The sequence below is a fragment of the Giraffa tippelskirchi genome, chromosome 4 (genome assembly GCF_054371585.1).
Source record: "Giraffa tippelskirchi isolate mGirTip1 chromosome 4, T2T-mGirTip1v1.2.pri, whole genome shotgun sequence".
Taxonomy (NCBI): domain Eukaryota; kingdom Metazoa; phylum Chordata; class Mammalia; order Artiodactyla; family Giraffidae; genus Giraffa; species Giraffa tippelskirchi.
Genome location: NC_137278.1, coordinates 5,557,832 through 5,580,034, shown reverse-complemented (window position 1 = coordinate 5,580,034; position 22,203 = coordinate 5,557,832). Strand labels below are relative to the sequence as shown.

Genomic DNA, 22,203 nt, shown 5'->3' with positions numbered 1-22,203 from the left:
AGTCAGCCACTGTTTCCACTGTTTCCCCATCTATCTGCCATGAAGTGATGGGACTGGATGCCATGATCTTAGTTTTCTGAATTTTGAGCTTTAAGCCAACTTTTTCACTCTCCTCTTTCACTTTCATCAAGAGGCTCTTTAGTTCTTCACTTTCTGCCATAAGGGTGGTGTCATCTGCATATCTGAGGTTATTGATATTTCTCCCGGCAATCTTGATTCCAGCTTGTGCTTCATCCAGCCCAGTGTTTCTACAGTCATCCAGAATATGACAATTCCAAGTTTGTTATTTCCATCTCTTCTTGAGCATTTCTAGCTGGATTTTATTTACTCTTTTTATTTACTCTTTCTAGCTGTTGATTTCCATTGTTTTGGTTCACGATCATGCACAAGTCTTTGAACACATTTATTTAACAGTATATTGTCCTTTTCTGCTTGTTCTTGTAGATCATGGTGGATCTGATTTAATCAGTTTGTTTATTAGATGAATGCATGAACAGCATTTATTTCTCTGCTGGGTTGTCATATAGCCCAGTGTGTAAGTAACCGTGAACCCTAATGTTGCATGTTTGGGGATTGGGACCCCCGAGAGATTTATGGCTTTGTCACAAATAAGCAAGAATAATTGCACTTAGTCTGCTCCATGCATAATGTAATTTACCACCGTATCATAACTAAGTTTGAGGTATAAATGTTCTAAAGTTGGGTGAATTGCTGCTTTTATTTTTATTTGTAGTTTGTTTTTTTTTTTTAGCTCATCTTTGAGAAAGCATGAAAGATTTTTACTTCCCTTGTGACTCTCATGAGCTGCAACCATTTTTCCACCTAAGGCTATTGTGTCTGCCCAGGGATTTCTCAGTCCCAGCCTCACTCACACATTCCTTTTCTTGCTGGAGCATAAGTAGGTGGGGGAAACAGCGTCCCTATGTACCTGCTTGGTTGAGTATCCCAGGGGACAGGTGTGCATTTCTTCAGAGAGGCGCACATTTGTAGCTGCTTCTCTCTTCAGTAGGAAAATAAAGAGGGTTTTATTGAGAATAATTGCATTTTTCTTCTTCTCTCTGAATCTAATAAAGTTTGGCATGGTTCTCGTGTTATTCCAGGAGAGTATCCTGAAGTGACTATAAGATTATTAAGATGTTTGATAATTTTTTCCTATGAGACATGGGTTTATTTTTGTCTTCCCTCTCCCAAGTTAACTTTTTAATGGAAAATTGTTAATCCTTCTTAAGTGGGAGTTCTGAGAAATAAAACCAGATGCTACAGTTGTTACTGCTATACATACCGGTCAGAGTAGCTCCGGACGGAGGACAGATACATCAATGAAAAGAATTGCTCCCAGGAGCCAAGAATAGAGCTTTGTGTTGAACGGGGGATTTTTTTTCCCTCACATATTTATACTAAGTGGGCTTCCCTGATGACTCAGTGGTAAAGAATCTGCCTGTGCATACAGGAGATGCAGGTTCAGTCCCTGGGTCAGGAAGATCCACTGGAGAAGAAAATGGCAACCCACTCCAGTATTCTTGCCTGGAAAATCCCATGGACAGAGGAACCTGGCTATCCATGGGATCGCAGAGTCAGACATGACTGAGCAACTAAACAACAGCAACAACAAAATTAACGCTAAGTAGTTATTAAAATAACAGTTCCATGCATACTATGTTCAGGGATAACAAAAGATGGTGAGAACTCTGTCTACATAGATAGGATGCACTTTTCATGTTGACACGATAGCGAAAGCACAGGTTGGGTGCGGAGCTGTGGTATGTTTTAACTCCTGTGTGCTGACGTGATGAGCTCTTGGGGCTGGTTGCTATGAGAAGCTGAGAGCTCTGCTTCAAGCAGATCATATACACCCCATCGATCCAATGAACATTTTCGGAGACTCGGAAAAGAGAATCAGGAATTCCCCACGTGGTCTAGAATGGTGGTGGGTGATGGAGAGGAGGTGGAGAAAGCTTTCTCTTCAAATAAGAAAAAGATCTACTTCTGAATATCCATAACTTTTTTTCCTTAAAATTTCAGGAAGAAGATGCGTTTTAAGGTCATTGCTTTGACTTTTATGCTAAAGACCCAAATTTCATGTAAAGAATTTATCCTTCAATCAGAAACATGTCGAATGACTTTGGTTAGGGGTTGAGACATCTGTATTCTACCCCCAAATTGGTATTATTTTCTTGCACAGAAGGTTGGCTCAGGGGTGAGTGTGAATTTCCCCCAGTCATACCTTTCTCTTGAGCACGTGCTTTGTGTTTTTCAGTTCTCCAGTGCCGTACTCGGCAAGCAAAACGCCTCACCCAGTGTTGACCCCAGTGGCTGCTAATCAAGCTAAGCAGGTAAATTGATGATTTTGGCCTTGCTAATGTGACATGTAGTGACTGTCCTTGTAACTGAAGACAGTATGGTACTAACTCCCCACACTGTTTATTTTTTATTTTATTTTTTAAATTTTTTCCCTCATCTTTTAAATAAACTCTGACAAAGACCTGTGATCCTTTCCCCACAATTCATGATGGTCTTGCCCTAGTAGGTCAGTCAGGACCCGATGCTGTGTTTGTTGACCATGTGACATTCTGCATCTGGTAATCTTGGGCCATAATTCTCTGTATGGAGGGTATCTGTATGGAGTTGAAGTTTCCTTTCATTTAACCTTGTCCTGGTTAACCCATACAGCAACCATATAGACAAGACAGATGTTCAGCTACGTTTCGCTAATGAAGAAACCAGGGCTCAAGTGACTGACGCAGGCTTCCACAGATACTGAATGATGGAACCAGGGCTGGAACCCATCTTCCAGCTTCTCCCTGCCCGCTGCTTTGTTCATTGTACCTTTCAGTATCAGCCTCCAGGGAATAGAGTGTTCTGTTTTCTCCTATCATCCTTGTTTTTCAGACTTTGCATCTTCAGTGATGTTTGTTATGTCTACTTTCAGGCTTTTGCCTGATAAACATGATCTCTTACGAAAATAAATTACATTGTAGACAGTTAAACAATCCAGAAGAAAATAGTAGGAGATGGCGGAAAGCCCTCTCTGAAACTTTGCCTAAGAAAACCTGGTTTCTCTGCTACTCAACTCTCTCTAGAAAGGTCATTTTAGACTGTGTTTGAGATTGACCCTCAGAACTTGCCTAGTATGAGTTCTCAGACATGGCTATCTCGTCTGTAGTTTGCTCTGACTTAACATGGCACTTTAGCAGTTAGCATTTGGTCTTTCTTCTGGAGCTTTCCAGCTTCACCTTGGAGGACACGTGGTGAGGCACAAATCATAACAAACAAGAGAAAAAGAACATTGACTAGAGATGGATAAGTTGAACAGTTTTGCTTCTTAACCTTACTATAAGTTCTATTGAGAGCCAGGATGTATTTCATTCATTTACCTCTTCCTTCATTTGTGTATCAAATATCCTGATGCCTTTTATGTGCTGAGCATTGCGTTAGGCAGAGGAAATAACCACAGGCTAGGCAAGCAGGACCCCATTTTCTTGTGCTTGTGGAGCATTGACCTAAATTGAAACTGAAAACCAAAATTTAACTAAATAGAAGTGTTTGCGCTTGCTTATTTTAAATTATCTTATCATTTTACATGTTCCTTTATTCCGAAGACTATTTAGTGGGTCACGTAAATGTTTTCCTCCTGTTACAGGGATCGCTGATAAATGCCCTAAAGCCATCTGGGCCCCCACCAGCGTCCAGTCAGCTGTCATCTGGTGATAAACCTTCAGGTCAGTTTGCGCTTTTGTTTCAGTGAAAATAAAAGGTGAAGGAGACTTTCCACAGAAGAATTGAACTGTTCTAGATCACAAGGGCAGTTGATGTGAAATCAAGTAAAGACATATTTGAAAAGCCTCAGGGGGACGTAGACTCTCCAGGAAGCTAGTGAGCCCCCTGGCAGCTCTGTAGACTTCTGCAATAGGAGAGCAGTAGGAGAAAGCCTTCCTTTAAACGTTTTTCCCAAAAAGGAGCGCCTGCCTTGCTGGATATGAAAGTTTAGAGAGAAGTGGATCTGAACATTGAACTCTTATTTCTTCTACTAAAGGGAAAGAAAAACTCACTGGGTTTTTAAGGACAATTCAAAAGCCAGTAAAATATAGAAAGTAAAATGGATCCGTTACAATATAAGACAATATGTCAAGTGGAGAGCCTCCCTGGTGGCTCAAACAGTAAAGAATCCACCTGCAGTACAGAGACCTGGATTCGATCCCTGGGTTGGGAAGATCCCCTGGAGGAGGGCATGGCAACCCACTCCAGTATTCTTGCCTAGAGAATCCCCATAGACAGAGGAGCCGGGTAGGTTACAGTCCATGGGGTCGCAAAGTCGGACACGAGTGAGCGACAGAGCACAGCAGACGATAAGTGGGTATAATCCAGTATTGGAAGACTGTAGCTTCACATGCTTCCAACACTCAGGCCTCTTAACTGAAATTAGTCTTTACAGTCACCATAAAGTGCTCTGACCAGGCGTCCTTGCTGGCCTGAGCCCACTTGATGCAGAAGCATGCTTGTGCACTCGGCCTAGTTTAATGTAGGCCTCTTCTGTTGGCTCCCTGTCAGAGCCCACTTCACTTGGCATGTGTCACTTTTTTGCTGCAGGGCTCTTGTGCCACCCACAGCCCAGCATTCTCCCTGTGCTCTGAACTCCAGCTTTTATTTTGATTCATGCTCTCAAGTGGGTCTTTAAGCTAATAAATTCTGTCAGAGATGCTGAGCTTCACACATGAGTAGCGTGCCTGTCATAATCTCGACACAGTCACGCTATCCTCCCAACTTCCTCTGTAGTCAGAAGCTTTCTTATTGGATATTGGATTTATCTTCAGTAAATATTCCTTACACTCAGAAGAAAACCATTGTGTAGCCAATGCTGTATTCTAGAATTCAGACTAATGCACAGTTTTTATCATATAAGCCTTCCATGGGAAGGCAGTATGTAGCACTTTTTGACTAGAAGCTAGAACTTTAACTTAGAAGGGAAATTTTAGTGGAATTGTCAAAGACTTCTGAATCATTTAGGATTCAAATTAAGAAGTTTGTTTCCTTTTCTGGCTAATATTTTAGAAGAAAGTTTTGAAAGATTATAGATCCTAACCTCTTTCAAGGATTTTATTGGACAGTTTTTGTCACTCTTGAAATTAAGAATCAAGGACATCTCGGGCTTTGTTTTATGCATATCTAGGCAGTTAGCATGACTTGGAAAGAAATTTCTAAGATTCATCATTCAATGATGATTGTGAAATATTTGCGCTCATTGCTAGATGTCCTTCTGTTTCTACTTGCCAGAAACAGATTTTTTGAGTAGGAAAGTTTCCCTGAAAAACACTATTTAAGAGTTTGAAAAAACTTCTAACAACAATAGAAAGTCATCGCTGAAACCCCTATAGAATAATCCCCTTATTAATTAATAATGGAAATACCTTCATTGTTTTCCTGATTTTAAAACTATTACAGGACCACAAAAAGTCTACAGTGTGGAACTATATAATGTAGAAAATGTGTAAGTTCCCTATTCCAGAGATAACAGCCCTCAAAGAATTGATGTGTATCTCTTGGGGTTTGATGTGTATCTATTGGTTTCTTCTTAGCAAAAATAGCCATATCCTGTATATACTGATCTGTAATCTGTCCTCCTCCCCGGCCCCAGGAAAATATCATGTTCATCTTTCCAGATCTGGTACAACTCTGCCTCTCTCATTTTAATCCCTTCACTGTACAATTGTGCCCTGTTAAGTTTTTACCAATACTCTGCTGATAGTTCAGATTGTTCTTAACTTTTCAAAATTATAAGTAGGGCTGCTAAGTAGGGCTGCATCAGACATCCTTGTACATATCACATTGTATTATAGTAATTTTTTAGATAATTTTACAAATCTTTACTTCATACTTACCTAAAGAGAAGATGCTTTTTCTTATTGTTTGGATTGGTTTGATTTGGGCTTCTCGAATGTAATTCTCCCATTCCCCTTCTCCTTTTAAAAGGAGAGGGAAAGATAGGCAAGAGAGCGTAGGTAATACCCCAGCCTGTTAGTAAGCAGTCACAGTATACTGGACGTGGGGAAGATGATGGATTACACTTTAACTGTCCACACTTCTCTGTGTGATAGCAGTCGTGTTACCTCTGTAATAAAAAACGAAGAAGCAGACCTATTATTAACTAATATTAATATAAGAAGTCTCTGGAAAATACACAAATGCGGTGAGAAAGCCAATAGCCATGAAGTCACTACTCAGAGATATTTAACATAACCTATTTCCCCTTGGAGTTTTTTTTCCTTTGATATATATCACTTTTCAGTAATTGCAAAGTCTACTTTTAAAGCCTTAAATTTGAACTGCACCCAGTTACTTTGATGTCTCTCCTGGAAAGGGTCAAGTGGCATGCCTCTGTTTGAAACTGACAGTGACAGGGCCAGAGAGCCCATTCAGAGACCTTGAGCACGACTGAGTCCTCGCTCTCCCCTTGACCGCTGACCTACAGGAACCATGTGACCTGGGGCTGTGCTTTGCATGGCACTACGCATTCAGTGCCGCAGAGAATTAAACTAAAATGGTGTTTGGTTTTTTGTAATGTTCTTCTTTTTTTCCCATAATTCCAGGACCAGTGGCAACCAAGATAGAAACAGCTGTGACTTCTACCCCGTCTACTGTTGGGCAGTTCAGCAAGCCTTTCTCATTTTCTTCGTCAGGGTCAGTTGTGAACTTAAGTTTTGTGGCAGATCAACAGCAACCTTATAGATTGCTTCCCCAAATCATACAGTTAGTAGGTATACTTATATGAAGCCAGAGTTCTTATCACCACAGTGACACATATAATGATAGTGGGAGTAGCATAGTGTCCTAATGTAAATCTGTTTCCCCTTTTCAATTCAAGTTTGTGTGTGTGTTCTTACTGACTTGCTTGTTTTGTTGTTTAGGATAAGCCTTGTTTGGGTAGTGGGTCTGTGGTTGCTCTAGTTTATCACACTGAGATCTTTTCATTCTGACACCATCTGGTGGCTGGGTGAGACCTTGGATTAGCTTGCTGCCCCGAGGGGTCACGTTATACTACACTGCTGAGCAATCAAGACAGTGGCCATTTGAGAATTTGGGTTTTATATAGATGTGGGGAAGTCCATTTCTGTTTCATTTTTTTAAAAGTGATGATGTCTGTGCTTGTCAAATTGAGTCATTTTTAAAAACAAAAGGGTCTTCTAACCCTCAGTCCAAGGGGAGTTCTTATTAACCTTGGAGGGGGCGTACCTTTTCACTGTGCTGAACACTGAAACACTCATCCTGAAACCTGTGAGAGTTGGCAGAGCATCTCTCTGCTTTGGGCTGGAGTTAGCCTCTGTGTGGCTGAGATAAAAACTTATCCAAAGATTGTCTTCACCGTGAAGGGATGCACATTCAGTCCCGTTAGAAAAGCCTCTTAAGCTTTTCCAGTTTATGTGTTTGTAACTGGAATCACACTGACCACAGTCTCTTTTCCCTGCTGTGAGTTTGTTTCTTGAGCACCCTTTAGCCTAATACATTACAAGAAAGGAGGGTGTTAGAATAGAATTTCAAGGGGGAAATTATATATATTTTCCTGTAAATCATTACGTTTTCTACTCCCCAAAGGTAGTTTGGAGCACAATTTTAGAGAGTAGGTCAGTTCCAGGAGTTACTGCATCTTTTAATTAATCTTTACTTCTGTGCACGTGATAGTCTTCTTCCTGTCTTTAAAATAACCTGCAGAGGTTTGGGTCATTGGCTCAGTTGCTTGCCTGTGTTACATCAGATTTCTTTACCAGGATTGAGACAGAGATTTGTTTTCTTTTTTTTTTTTAAGGTGATAAAATATTTAACACATCTTAGGTGGTCTTGGACCATTTGATGAAGCCAGTGATGAGTTTAAAAAAAAAAAAAACCTAACTCTACTCTTTACTGTTACTTACTCTATTTGATATGCTTGGCCCCTTATATTTTAAAGCTTTTTATTGGGTTGGCCAAAAAGTTCATTTGGGGATTTCCATAATGTCTTACAGAAACGCCCAAATGAACTTTCTGACCAACCCAGTAGTTTTAAATGTGCTATTTGAACGTTTCTCAGAGTGAGTAGTCCATTCTGGCTCAACTGGTGCTGAGTTTTCTTCTTCGGCTATAGTGTCTTCACTCACAGTGTGAAGAAAATGTACAGAAGGAGAGGAGAGGATGAAAAGAGTCAGAAAAGTTTGAGGGACGTTTCCTGGTTGCCTAGTGGTTAGGGTTCAGCTACAGCGCTTTCATTTCTGTGGCCTGGGTGCAGTGCCTGGTCAGGGAAGTGAGATCCCACAAGCCAACTGGTGCAACCAAAATTTTTTTAAAAAAGTTCTTGAACCAAATTTCCCAGCCCAGGACTAAGCATTTTGTCCAAACAGCAGAGACAGTGGCTTCCGTTTCTTGCTGTCCATTGTCTTCCCCCAGTGGCATGCGCTGTCCTGACGTGCTCTCTGGCTGGGACAGAGGCTCCTCCTCACCTAGCCCATCCCATCTCCCTCAGCGGCGAGCCACCCGCTCCGGCCACCATCCCACAGGCCCAGCCCTAGGGCTCCTTCACTTCCTTGAGATAGGTCCCCACACCCTCTGGCCACCATCCCACAGGCCCAGCCCTAGGGCTCCTTCACTTCCTTGAGATAGGTCCCCACACCCTCTGGCCACCATCCCACAGGCCCAGCCCTAGGGCTCCTTCACTTCCTTGAGATAGGTCCCCACACCCTCTGCCCTGGAAAGCCTGGCTGTTCCTCCAAGGCCTCCTCACTTGCTGCTCCCCTCTCACCTCACCCACTAACTGCTCCCCCCGCTTCAGAGACAATGTGCTTGTGCTTTGTTGATATTTATCTACTGGATTGCAAGTCCCTGGAGTAGAATGTACTGTTAAAAGGGCGATATTGTGCCTTAAGTCTGTTCATTTTTAACTTCTTTTCTTCCACCCCCTAGGACTGGCTTTAACTTTGGGATAGTCACACCAACACCATCTTCTAACTTCACTGCCACACAAGGTACAGTCTCTGCATTGCGTTGCCTCACTTTTGTGTTTCCCTCTAAACAAGTGCAGGTTTGGGGGGGGCAGGTTGGTTGACATTTCCTTTTCCTGGGGATCTTCCCGACCCAGGGATCGAACCTGAGTCTCTTGTATTGCAGGCAGATTCTTTACCACTGAGCCAGCTGGAAAGCTCAGACCAACATCTACCAGCATGTTTTTAATCTTTAAAAGACTTTGAGGACCTATTAGAAACCAGATGTATTTTTTAAGTGCCTTCAAGTTCTCAGTTCAAAGTAATTGAGTTTACTTATGTTTTAAAAAGAAAGGTTTTATTATAAAAGTGATAATTTATATTTTTTATTAAAGTAATATGTTCTAGAATCACACATTGTACCCTTAACCATTGCAGTTCTGTTATATTTCCTTTTGGGGTTTTTGCTTCCACCTTTTCATTTAACACAATCTCTTGTGAGTTTTCCAATATTAATGAAAGTCTTGTTTAAATGTCATTTTTAGTGGCAACATAATTTGTCTTGTGGATGTGCCATGATTTATTTAACCATCCCCCTCTTGGACGGTTGAGGGTTTTTCCAGGTTTTCCTATAATAAATAAGACAATGACCATCTTTCAACTCTTTCTTCAGCACATACTTTTATGAGTGCTTTCCTGTGTGACAGCCCAAGTGGTGAACGTTTTTTGGTAAAAAAGGGATTTCTTAAAATCTGCTAGAGGGGTATTAGGGAGCTGAAAGCATACCAGACGTCCTAAATCCAGTCTGTGTGCAGCACTTAAAAGGTTGTTGATTTCATTCCTTCCTTTCTATCTGGAGCAGTGATTCCTAAACGGTTCTGCCCACTTAGATGTGGCAGAATACCCTTGAGGCCCACCCCTCTCCCCAGTCTCACTTTCTAAAAGAAAAACAACTCAATGATATAAAAAGATTGACAAGAACAAAATAATTGTCAAAAATCCTTAATGAAATACATTAGGAATAAAACACAACAGAAATTCCATAACCATTTTCATTAATACCAGAACAGACATCAATCCAAAATCACAAGCAACTCAATATAACACCAGTGATACAAAGAGGGGTTTCTGGAAATTATCTGCAGATAGCAGGGGCTTTGCAGCGTTCCCAGGAGTTTGTGATAGCCAGACTTCTTAAAATCACATGGAGCTAAACACTTCAACAGGCACTTGCAACAGACCAGTTTCCGTTTATAAATATCAAATTTTAGTCGTCTTTATTGACCACTTTTTTGACCAGGCCTTGTGAGTACTTTACCTACATTTTATTTCATCTTTGCAACAACTCTGTGAGGTGTATGCTATTATTATCTGTCTTCTAAATGGAGACACTGAAGCCCAGAGAAGTCAATTAACTTTTCCAGAGAGGCACAGCCAGCAAGTGGCAGAGCCCTCAGCTTCAGCCCCTCATGTCCTTGACCAGCAGACCACACTGCCACTGTGAGAACACTCCATGAGGAGAACACTAGGAAGTAGCCCTTGCTGCTGCTGCTGCTGCTAAGTCGCTTCAGTCATGTCCGACTCTGTGCAACCCCATAGACGGCAGCCCAGCAGGCTCCCCCATCCCTGGGATTCTCCAGGCAAGAACACTGGAGTGGGTTGCTATTTCCTTCTCCAATGCATGAGAGTGAAAAGTGAAAGTGAAGTCGCTCAGTCGTGTCTGACTCTTAGCAGCCCCATGGATTATAGCCTACCAGGCTCCCCCATCCCTGGGATTCTCCAGGCAAGAACACTGGAGTGGGGTGCCATTTCCTTCTCCAGGAAGTAGCCCTTAATTGTAGGTAAGAAAGATGACCTGTGGAATGACACTTTGTCCATGAAAGCAAAGGAAAAACTACCATTCGGAATCAATTCCCTGTCTTGTCAGGAAGAGGTCCATAGACTAGCATGTGCTAAGAATGTTATTCCTGAGACACACACACAGGAGAAAATGTGCGTGGGTCTTTTTATTTCTCTTGTGGACAACTAGGTTAACTTCATGTACTCTAGATATAGGTGTGTTTGTTGTGACTTAATGGTGATAAAAAGAACGTGCGTTCGTCTCACCTCAGAGAGACGACTCAGAGCTCACGTTCCCACGGAGAAGCACGCATTCTGTCCCCCGCAAGGGCAGTGTTGTCGGAACAGGCTGTCCTGATGAGGCCAAGCGGGGAGAGAGGCTCTGGCTTAGAGAAGTCAGTGAGGCTGTGATCGGTCATATCTCGTGACAGCCAGCCCATCTCCTAATTTCTTTTTCTTGCCAGGGCCATCACCTCCCACCAAAGAGTCAAGCCAGCTCGATGCGTTCTCCTTTGGCGGGGGAGGCAAGCCTTTCTACGAGACCGTTCCTGAAAGCTTACCTTCCTCAGGGACGATGACAGCAGCTAGCACGGGAGCAGCTGGTGCCGTGCCAGGAGAGTCCGCCCCGGCCAGCAGCAGACCCGCAGCTCCTTCTGGAGTCTCTCTCTCCACCCCCGCTGGCAAGCTGGAGGCACCACCATCCAAGCTGGGCGAGCTGCTGTTCCCAAGCTCCCTGGCGGGAGAGACTCTGGGAAGTTTCTCAGGACTGCGGGTCGGCCAAGCAGACGAGTGCCCCAAGCCAGCCAGCAAGGCGCCGTCCCCGTGTGTGACCAGTGCTGGTGCGCAGCCCACCAAGACCTCCGCCGCCCCCTCCGGGTTCAGTTTTCCCAGCCCTGCGGCCCTGGGGAAGCCCGCGGAGCCCCCCGAGACCACCTCCGTGGCCACCTCGGCGGCGACAGCAGCAGCCAGCCCCAGCCCCAGCAGCTCCTCAATGGGCGTCTTCGGCAACCTGCCCCTCACTAGTGCGGGCTCCTCCGGGGCGATCGGTTTGGGGGGCCTGTTTTTCAGTGGTAGCAAGACCAGCTTTTCATTCGGAGGCCAGCCGACAAGCAGCACAGCACCCTCCTCCGCCCCGCCGTCCACTGCCACACCCCTGCCCACATCACTCCCCACCTTGTCATTTGGCAGCCCTCTGAGCTCAGGGTCTGCCCCCACCCTGCCCACGTGCTCTAGTAAAAGCTCAGAAGCAGCCACATCATCGGCTCTGCCCGAGAAGCCAGGCAGTAGTGAGGCCTCGGCATCAACTGCCTCCCTCCTGGGGCAGCAGCCACCAACCCCGCTTCCCCAGGCTCCCCTTCAAACTCCCGACTCAGGGAAGAAAGAGCCTGCTCTCGCCCAGCCTGCCGTCAGCAGCCCTGGCGCTGAGGCGGCCAGTACCAGTGTCCTGGCGCCTGCAGCTGAGGCTCCTTCAGCAGCCCCCGGGGTCCCAGACGTCAAGACAGAACCACCGTCCTCGGGCCCCACCATCTCTGTGCCTGGGCCAACCACCATCACAGCACCTGGAGCCTCAAGCACCATCCCTGTGGCCCCAGAAACTTCCAGACCCCCCACCACCTCCAGTGCTGTTTCCAGTGCTGCTCCAGGCCCAGGCACGGAGACCTCAGTGTTTGAGATAGTCACTTCTGACTCCTCGGTCTTTACTCAGCCTCCCGCTGCCAGTTCTAGCTCTGCTTTCAGCCAGCTCACCAGCCATACAGCCACCGCCCCCTCGGTGACCCCCATGTTTGGGCAGGTGGCCACCAGCACCGCCCCCAGCCTGTTTGGGCAGCAGACGGGCAGCGTTGCCAGCACAGCAGCCGCTACACCGCAAGTCAGCAGCTCAGGGTTCGGCAGCCCTGCGTTTGGCACCTCCACCCCGGGGGTCTTTGGACAGCCGGGCTTTGGGCAGGCCCCGGCCTTCGGGCAGTCAACCAGCAGACCTGCAACCAGCTTTTCCTTCAGTCAGCCTGGGTTCAGCTCTGTGCCTGCTTTTGGTCAGTCCGTGTCCTCCACCGCCACATCCACCAGCGGGAATGTCTTCGGTGCCTCTTCAAACACCAGTAGCTCCAGCTCCTTCTCGTTTGGACAGTCATCTACCAACAACGGAGGTGGGCTCTTTGGCCAGAACAACCCTCCTGCTTTTGGCCAGAGTTCTGGCTTTGGGCAGGGAGGCTCCGTGTTTGGTGGCACCTCAGCTGCCACCACAACAGCATCATCCTCTGCCTTTAGCTTCTGTCAAGCTTCAGGTAGGTACTTATGGGAGATTTTTCCTTGGTTGTCCTCCGTATTTGAAACGTTTGCAACAAGTCTACATTGCTTCTGGAATGAAAAAGAAGGGAGGGAAAACAGAAGAGGTTCTGGAAAGTCTGTAAGAGGGCTTGGACGCTGGTGGCCCTGGGCGTTTCTTTGGTCTAATCACTGTGGCTCCAGTTTTGCTTCTCCACAAGTTCTCCACCAGAGTGCCAATTTCATGGGGGAGAAAAACAACTTTAAAGTCATGGCAAGTAATGAATGACTCATGAGTATGAAATATTAAATTTGGAAGGTGTTTTAGAGGTCATTATGTCCAAAACTGTCAAGCCTGGAGGTGACTGATCTAATGTCTTTCGGTGCCAGTGGTGGAACCCAACCTAGACTCCAGAGCTCCTCACCCTAGCCCATTGTTTCATTGTCTTCTGACACCATCTTGCATCCTAGAAGAGCAGGAAGTGACATTTGAAAAGTTGGGTTTTTTGTTTTTCTATTTTCAGTATAATTTTAAAAAGATGTTATAAGTTTTACAGTTTTTTAAAGTAAAACATAATCCTCACTATTGCATGTCCGATCTTAGCAGCTGCTTTTACTCCAAAAACCAATAGATAGGACACTCCCAAAATCTTCTCTAATCTTCCTTTCTCCATGGTTATCTTATGAAAGGCATTTCTTTAGCAGTCGGGCTCAGGGGGTGAGAGGAATCAAAGATCATTGATTTCTTGGTGGGCAGGGTTACAAATAACTGCTAGTTCATTCCTTTGATGATAATTTATTTGAAACTGGCTCATAATTTATTAGAAAGAAAGTCTATTTCTTCCTGCCTTCAATAACTATTTGCTGAACTCCCCCTGTGTTCCACTACAAGAATGAATGCAAGACGCAGTGATGCGAGATAGTTTTGAGATCCACCTGATGCCTTGTGCAGAGGCCAGTCAGCCTGTTTGAGTGATGGAAAGTGTGACAGGTTGGTCTAAAGAACAGGCAGAGAGAAGGCCTTGTGGGTCTTCAAAGTGAATAGGATATTTAACCCTATCTCTAGTGCATCTATCTCAGTACAACCAAGAACCTCTGAAAAACCCTTCCTTCCTGTGGTAACTAGGAGGAAAGATCCCTCTGCAGCCTCCTCCAGCTGTGGTTGAGGCGCTGAGACCTGCCTGAGCTCCCCTGCCTAGACCGATAGCAGAAATGAAGAATGGAACTCTTGCCGTCCAGCTCCTTGTCTGGGGCTCTTCTGTTACAATATATAGTTCTGCCTGGTTTCCCAGGCCCCGTTCAACCCAGCACCTCAACCATGTTATGCCACCCAGAAGGAAGATAAACAGCTCTGAAAGAATCTGGCATTTGAGATTAGAGGAAAGCAGGGAGTAGTCATACTCATGATATTAAGTCAGTCATTGGAAACACTTCTTAGCAGCTATGAGTCTAGGGAAAAGCTACTCAGAGTCCTCACCCCCAACCCTTGGGGTTTGGTGGAGACAAGGATTCGGTCCCTGAGGCTTTGAGACTTTTCTTTAACTGTTATAAAATTTCAGCAGTGAAAAAAAGGTTTTTAAAACTATTTGCCCGTAATTTTTTCCATTTCCTAGGTAGGGAAACAGATTTTACTTGTGAGATGATTTAGTCTGAGGTACTTTCACACACCTGAATGCCATTTAAAAACCAAAAAACAAAACTTTGATGTATAGAAGGTTCATTCAAATTAAACTTCTGTTTTCTTTTATTTTATAGGTTTTGGGTCTAGTAATACTGGCTCTTTGTTTGGTCAAGCAGCCAGTACCAGTGGAACAGTCTTTGGCCAGGTAATGTGGATATTTGCCTCTCTTCAGGTCAACACAATCAATCCCATTTGCGTTGCTCCTATATATAGGATGTAATGTGTTGTGTGTCCAGCAAGCAACCCTGAGGTTCTCAAGCTTTGCCTTCCGTAGCTTCCTTGGGGACACAAAAGTCTCAGCTTCTGATTTGAGAGACTCATTCCAGTGTTGTTCCTTGTTTGAAAGTCCTCTCGGAAAGCACTTTAAAGCACGTTGCCTGGTTTCTGTCAATCTTCTGCCTATTGTTAGGCCAGGGATTGGCATCTATGGCCCATAAGTGAAATCGGCTCCTTGGCCCTTTGTGTTTTTTTAAGTGGTTAAGTGGTTGTTTAAACAAGAATAAGAATATGCAACAGAAATTGGATATGGCCCCTGTGCTAAGCAACATGTAGTCCAGAAGCTCCTTTTGGTGACCTGAGCTGTTTCGGTTTGTCTAGCTAGTGGTTATCTGTGTGCTGGGCCTGGTTTTTAGTGATGTACACACATAGACTCGAAATCATTAGTGCTTGAATAAGGTAAGTGCTGTCATTATCCCCATGTGACATGAGAACACTGAGAACCCAGAGGGGTTAAATTGACTGTTATAAAAGCCAGCTGCTTTTACTTTTGTTTATTTGTTTTTAAATGTTTATCTATGTATTTGGTTGCATCAGGTCTTAGTTGTGGCATACAGGATCTTTAGTTGCAGCACGCGAGACCTAGTTCCCTGGCCAGAGATCGAACCTGGGCTCCTTGTATTGGAAGTGTGGAGTCTTAGCCACTGGACCACCAGGGAAGTCCCAAATCCAACTAGTTTTATTTATTTATTTTTAATTAATTATTTTGTTTCTGGTTGCACTGGGTCTCTGTTGCTGCTCTTGGGCTACTCTCTAGTTGCAGTATACAGGCTCCTCATTGCGATGGCATCTCTTGTTGTGGAGCACAGGTTCAGTAGTTGTGGCCCATGAGCTTAGTTGCCCCCTTGGTATGTGAAATCTTCCCAGATCAGGGATCGAACCTGTGTCCCCTGCATTGGCAGGCAGATGCTGCTTTTAGATCATCGTACCTTCACGTGGAGTCCTTCTGAAAAAAGACGCTCTGACATATTGGAAGTGACTAACTTTCTACAGGTAGAATTGACATTTGTCCAGAAGCTGGAGGAAGTGGTGGCCATGTTATATGCTTCTTCCAAGTCTTTAGTAGGAGATTTTCTTTTTCACCCTTCTCCTAAGAAGATGGGCTCTGCCCTAGTCAATGATCCTTGACAGAGAGAAACAGAACTTCTGATTTTCAAGTTCCCCAGTGAAAACAGCTAAAAATGGCTAGATAAACCATAGGTTCGAAAGCACTTATAAGCTAACAAGGTATTTTACCACACCATATTAGAGGGGAAATGGGAACCTGTAGAAGTGAGTGGAGCACAGAAGTAAGTTCTGCCCTGAGAGCATCACTAGTCTGAGAGCACTTGGACTTCCTGTGTTAACAACCCCAAAGGGCAGAGGGGCAGGCTTCACTCACCTGGACGTGAGCAAAGTGGGAGGGCTGAAAGCCCCTCCCCATGGTCAACTGTGACTCCACCTCTCTGGTCTCGGCCTGACCTGCTCCAGGGATGGCAGTGTCTCCAAGATGTCTGGCGGGACAGCACAGGCCACACTGAAGAAGAGAAACTCTAGGCCTCTGGTAATTTTTAAGGACATTGATTCCCACACGTAAATTCGTCACAGCAGGAAATAAGGAGCTATGATCAAGAGCCAGAATAAACAAGAGACACACATTTGCAAAGACTCCCTAGAATATAAAACAGCTGTGTTTTACTTGTTGCAAAGAAATAAAGGACACACTTGAAAATACCAGTCAAGAATCAGAAATTACAAGAAGTGTCATAGCAGCTTTGAAAAAGAAACAAATAGAACTTTGAGAAAACTGTTACAATTAAAATGTTAACTCAGCAGATCAGACCCAGCTGAAGAGAATAGTGATATACTAGGTCACTGATCAGAGAACTTTCTCTGTGAAGGACCAGATAATAAATATTTTAGATTTTGAGAGCTGCATAGTGCTTCTGTCGCAACTGCTCAATTCCGCCACTGTGGCAGAAAAGCAGCCAGAGGCTGCACGTGAGTGAGTGAGCGTGATCGTTTCCCATAGAGCTTCATTTATAAACAGACAGCAGGCTGGGTTTGGCCCATGGGTAGAGGTTGCTGACCCTTGAACTAGAAGGTTGGATTAAGTTATCTGGAATCCATCATGGAGAGCATAAAAGATGGAAAATACAAAAAAGAAAGCAAAACCACTAAAAGAGAAAATCTAACGTACATTTAATCAGAAGGAAAAGAAAAAGAATATATGATATTATTAGAAGAGAAAAAGATAGATTTCCAAAACCAACAGCAAACAGTATCCCACAGATTCTGAAGTCCAATGTATACCAAGCAGAATGTATAAAAGGAAATTGAATCTAAGACCTGCCATAGTGAAACTGTGCAACTACCAATATAAAATATTAAAAGCACTCAGAAAAAGGACAGGTTCCCTTCAAGGCAGCAGTAGTTGGACTAACGGTGGAGTTCTCAGTGGTGGCAATGAAAGCCAGACATAGCCTATCTACCCAGAATTTTTGAACCCAGCAAAAAAGTCTGTATATAATGAAGTGAAATCAAGACACCTTTCAGGCAGATCCTGAGAGGATATATGCCTAACAGACCTGAAGGAAATTCTAAAGGATATTCTTCAGGCAGAAGGAAAATGTGACCTCACTAAAATTACAGCTTTCTTAATTTTAGGTAAAACAAGCCATGAAATAGGAAAATTGTAGCGTATATAACCAACAGAGTAATCATATTCAGATATAAACAATACAAGTCAAAAGAAAAAAAGACAACTGCACCCCCACCAGAATGGCTAAAATTGAAGGGCTGGTAGTACCCAGTACCTGGGAGGAAGCAAAGCGACTATAATAGAAACACTCACAGCAGGAGTGGAAGTTCATAGAGTCACTTGGGTATCAAAACTAGATACACGGAACACCTGTGTGACTACTCCAGATAAGCAGAGTATCTACTCTAGATAAGTAACCCACAAAATCAGAATGGTGGTTAGTCTGAGGATATAAAAAGTGAGGTCTGGGGGAGCCACCTAAAGCACTAACAGTGTCTGATGTCTTAAATGTTGAACATCATAAACAGTTATATGCCAAAATTCATTGAGCTCGCTACACATAAGATTTGTGAACTCAATAGAAAATGGATGAGAGACTTCTTAAAAAAGGATAGTGTTGGTTACACAACTTTGTGGAATGTACTTAATGCCTGAATTATACATGTAAAATGTTTAAAATGGTGCGCCCTACCTGGTTGGTGGTACCTGTGTCATACCAGCCAGGGACAGAGCAACTCCTTGTTTATCTGAGCTTGGCTTTTGGCTTGTGCCCATGCCTGGTGCATGCCCTGGACACATAGGGGAGGGGAAGCTTAAAATGGTAAGTTTTATATACATTTTACCACAATTTAGAAAAAGAAATAAAATGTTTTTTGAAAAAGGATAGCCAGAGGACCATAAGTATATTCAACTGAGTTAGTAACACAAACTAAAACCTCAAAGAGATAACCTCCTGGAAGACAGCACACATTTTAAAGCCCAGCAATACTAAATGCCAGCGAGCATGCAAAGCAACAGAACTTATATACACTCTTAGTCGGTTGTATGTTGGCACAATCACCTTGGAAAATAGACTGGCATGATCGGGTAAAGCCCTGCAGTTCCACTTCTAGTTTGTTCTGTAGAGAAACTCATCTGTGTGCTGGGATACAGTGTTATAAAAACTAGAGACCAGAAGCAATTCAAACGGTTATGGATATACCATTGGGCAGATGAACTTATATTACCCTGTAATAGAGTGTTACCACATTGTGAAATATGATTGTGAAAGTGAACACATTAGAGCTGCATGGGTGACTGTCACAGGCCTCCGTTTTTTCTCTCTCTTACAGGCATAATTTGAGCCAGGAGATTTAAAGTCCATACTGTGATAAACTCCGTATTGGTTACTCCCCCCACCCCACCACCACTTCATGTTCTTCTTTCACAGAAATTAGGTTTGCCATTGGAAAGGCTAGAAATTCAAATCAGTTTTTTTTTTCTATCATGGCAGTGGCCTTATCTGTTATAGTCACTGCTGTATCCCCAGTGCTTCAGACTATGGCTACCACAAGATGAGTGTTGTAAAAATGAATGAATTTTCAGGTAGTAGGGGTACTCTCAGAAGAATTTCAGGATACAAGGTAGATTCTGGCCAGGATATAGAACTTTATTTTCTTCATAATACCAAGAAAAATCCAGTCAGTGTGACTATCACACTGGTTTTATGAGTATTAGAATTGTCTAGTGCTGTTTAACAAATTACCCCAAAATGTAATAGCATTCTCTGGAGATTGGCTTGGTGGTTATTTCCCACCTTAACTGGAACTCATGGCTACATCATCTACATGTGGCTTCTCTATGTGGCCTGGGCTTCCTTACAACATGGTGGCTGGATTCCAAGGAAGACTCTTCCAAGAAAAAGGGAGCCATACAGAAGCTATCCTCATAAGTTGCAAGCATCATTTATACTGCATCTTCTTATTCAAGGCTGTCACAGAGTCCCACCAAGCTCAAGGGGAGGGGATTAAACTTCACCTCTTGCTCTAGAAGAGCATTTAGGTCTGGAAATATTACTGTGACCATCTTTGGAAAATATAATCTGTCACATGGGCCTGTCAAAGCATGGCAGAGAGCCTGTTGAATTGATTTCTAGAGAGGGGAGTTAGTTGTAGGTGAGCTTGATGGTACAGCAGCCTTTGGGAGTAAATATCAGGTCTGGGTTTGGAAAAGTGGAAGAAAGGCCTTGCTGAAGGAAGTATACTGGCTGGAGAAGAAGCCAGAGGAAGATCTTGGTAACAATGAGGGCAAACAAATGACCAGTAAACACACGGAAAGGTAATCAATAATATTAGAAGCATGAGGAAAATGAAAATCAAAACCATAATGAGATACCACTCCACATCCACTAGGAAGGCTATAATTTAAAAACAAATCAAATAACATGCACTGACAAAGCTCTGAAGAGACTGGAACCCTCATGTATTTCTGGTTGAAACGGAAAATGGTACAGCAGTTATGGAAAATAAGTTCCTCAAAAAGCTGAATATAGACCTGTCATCAGTTCAGTTCAGTCGCTCAGTCATGTCCAACTCTGCGACCCCATGGACTGCAGCACACCAGGCCTCCCAGTCCATCACCAACTCCCGGAGTTTACTCAGACTCATGTCCATTGCGTCAGTGATGCCATCCAACCATCTCATTCTGTCATCCTCTTCTCGTCCCGCCTTCAATCTTTCCCAACATCAGGTTCTTTTCAAATGAGTCAGTTCTTCGCATCAGGTGGCCAAAGTATTAGAGTTTCAGCTTCAGCATCAGTCCTTCCAGTGAACACTCAGGACTGATCTCCTTGCAGTCCAAGGGACTCTCAAGAGTCTTCTCCAACACCACAGTTCAAAAGCATCAATTCTTCGGTGCTCAGCTTTCTTTATAGTCCAACTATGTCATATGAGCCAGAAACGGTGTTCAGACACTTGTTCCCCAATGCTCATTGCAGCATTATTCACAATGGCCAAAAGATGGAAACAACTCCGTGTTCATCAAGAGATGATTGGATAACCAAAATACGGTATATTTGTACAGTGGAATATTATTCAGTCTTCAAAATGAATGAAGTTGTTCTTCACATCATATCACAGATAGATAAATTGTGAATACATTATGTTAAGTAAAATAAACCATAGATAAAAGGACAAATATTATATGATTCCACTTATGTGAAATATTTAGAGTAGGTAAATCCATAGAGCTGGAAAGTAGATCAGAGTCTACCAGGGGCTGGGAGAGGAGGGACCAGGGAGTGAGTTAATGGTTATAGAATTTCGGTTATACGATGAAAGAATTTTGGAAATAGTATTAATTATTGCATAACATTGTGAACATAATTAATGCCATTCAGCTGTATACGAGAAAATGATTAAAATGGTAAGTTTTATGTCATATATATTTTACCACAGTTTTTAAAACTTGGATGTAATATACCATAACCATTGAATTTTATACTTTAGATCAGTGAGTTGTGTGGTACGTGCATTATATCCCAAAAAAGTTACTTTAAAAGAGACTGGAGTCTGAAAGACTTGCAGGTTCAATGTAAAACTGCTCTGTTCACCCCTCCCACTCTTTGCTAAGAGTAAAGAAGTAAAGCAGAAAGAACTTGCAGTCTTGCAGCCTCCTGCTCCCTGGAACTGTTGAATCCAAGGATGGCACTGCAGCTCAGCTGCCTCCTGGCCCCCGGCTGCAGCACGTACACAACAAATAACCCAAACCCTAAGCAAAGACAGTGTTGGGCTTACCAGGGGTGAATTCATTCTGAATCTGTGCACCATTAGCTCCTCACTTTAGGACAGAGATGAAAGAATGGTCTCTCACTCTGGGGAAAATATTAGCAGTCTTCAGTCACCACAACACTGTTCTATGTTAAGTCCACTCTACCTAACAAACGAAAAAATTCTGTAACATATGAAAAGGTAAAACAAAAAGGGGGACCTACAGTCATATTTTAGAAATCAGCAAAAAAAAAAAAATAACCTACAGATAATCCACGTATTGGAACAAGCAGGTATAATAACTATTGTGCTCAGGTATTTACAGGAAAATAAAAGAATGGTTGAATAAGGAATCTCAGCAGAGAAATGAGAATTACAAAAGCAGTCAATCCGTATCTGAAGTTTCAATACAGTATCCAAAATAAAAAATGATTCGTTTAACAGCAGAGGAAATACTACAGGAGAACAATGAACTTGAAAACATGTCAGTAAAAATTACCTAAAATGAAGCTTAGGGAGACTGAAAAAAAAGATTGGACAGAACATTTGTAACCTGTGCAACAGTGTAAGGCAATTCAGCGAGATGTCATCAAGAGTCCCGGAAGGAGAGGAGACAGAATAGGAGAGAAGAAAAATTTTTGAAGAGACAATGGCCAAGCCTTTTCTTACTTGTTGAAAAACTGGAACCCACAAATGCAATAAACTCTGTGACCCTGAAACAGAGTAAATATCAGAAAACCACCCTTGAACACATTTAGTTAAACTTCCTGAAAACCAAATACAAAAAGAAAACTTTTAAAGCGCTAAAGAAGAAACGACTGATGACATAAAGAGAAAAAATGTACTGTGAAGTTAATAACAAGGTATTAAATATATGACAGCCATAGCAAAAAAGCAAAAAGAGTTTGCTGCTGCTAAGTCGCTTCAGTCGTG

The 22,203-nt window shown here is 43.2% G+C and overlaps 1 protein-coding gene and 1 non-coding gene across 49 annotated transcripts in view; both read left to right on the top strand.

Moving 5' to 3' along the window:
* NUP214 (nucleoporin 214) overlaps nucleotides 1–22,203 on the top strand; it is an 84,663-nt gene that overhangs the window by 46,384 nt on the left and 16,076 nt on the right. For 33 of the 48 annotated variants that reach the window (XR_014083284.1, XR_014083282.1, XR_014083283.1 and 30 more), the window contains 6 exons: nucleotides 2,258–2,333; nucleotides 3,641–3,719; nucleotides 6,585–6,675; nucleotides 8,926–8,987; nucleotides 11,246–13,066; nucleotides 14,802–14,872. Coding sequence is in view for 42 of the 48 variants with exons in the window: in XM_081594741.1 (XP_081450867.1) it covers nucleotides 2,258–2,333; nucleotides 3,641–3,719; nucleotides 6,585–6,675; nucleotides 8,926–8,987; nucleotides 11,246–13,066; nucleotides 14,802–14,872 (2,200 nt within the window). In the remaining 6 variants the exon portion in view is untranslated. Of the gene's footprint in view, nucleotides 1–2,257; nucleotides 2,334–3,640; nucleotides 3,724–6,584; nucleotides 6,676–8,925; nucleotides 8,988–11,245; nucleotides 13,067–14,801; nucleotides 14,873–22,203 lie in introns of all 48 variants that reach the window. The other 15 variants (XM_081594752.1, XM_081594753.1, XM_081594751.1 and 12 more) reach the window with 3 other exon arrangements.
* On the top strand, nucleotides 18,194–18,324 carry LOC145504113 (small nucleolar RNA SNORA48). The gene has a single exon (XR_014052094.1). It is a non-coding gene; the product is annotated as a small nucleolar RNA SNORA48 (small nucleolar RNA).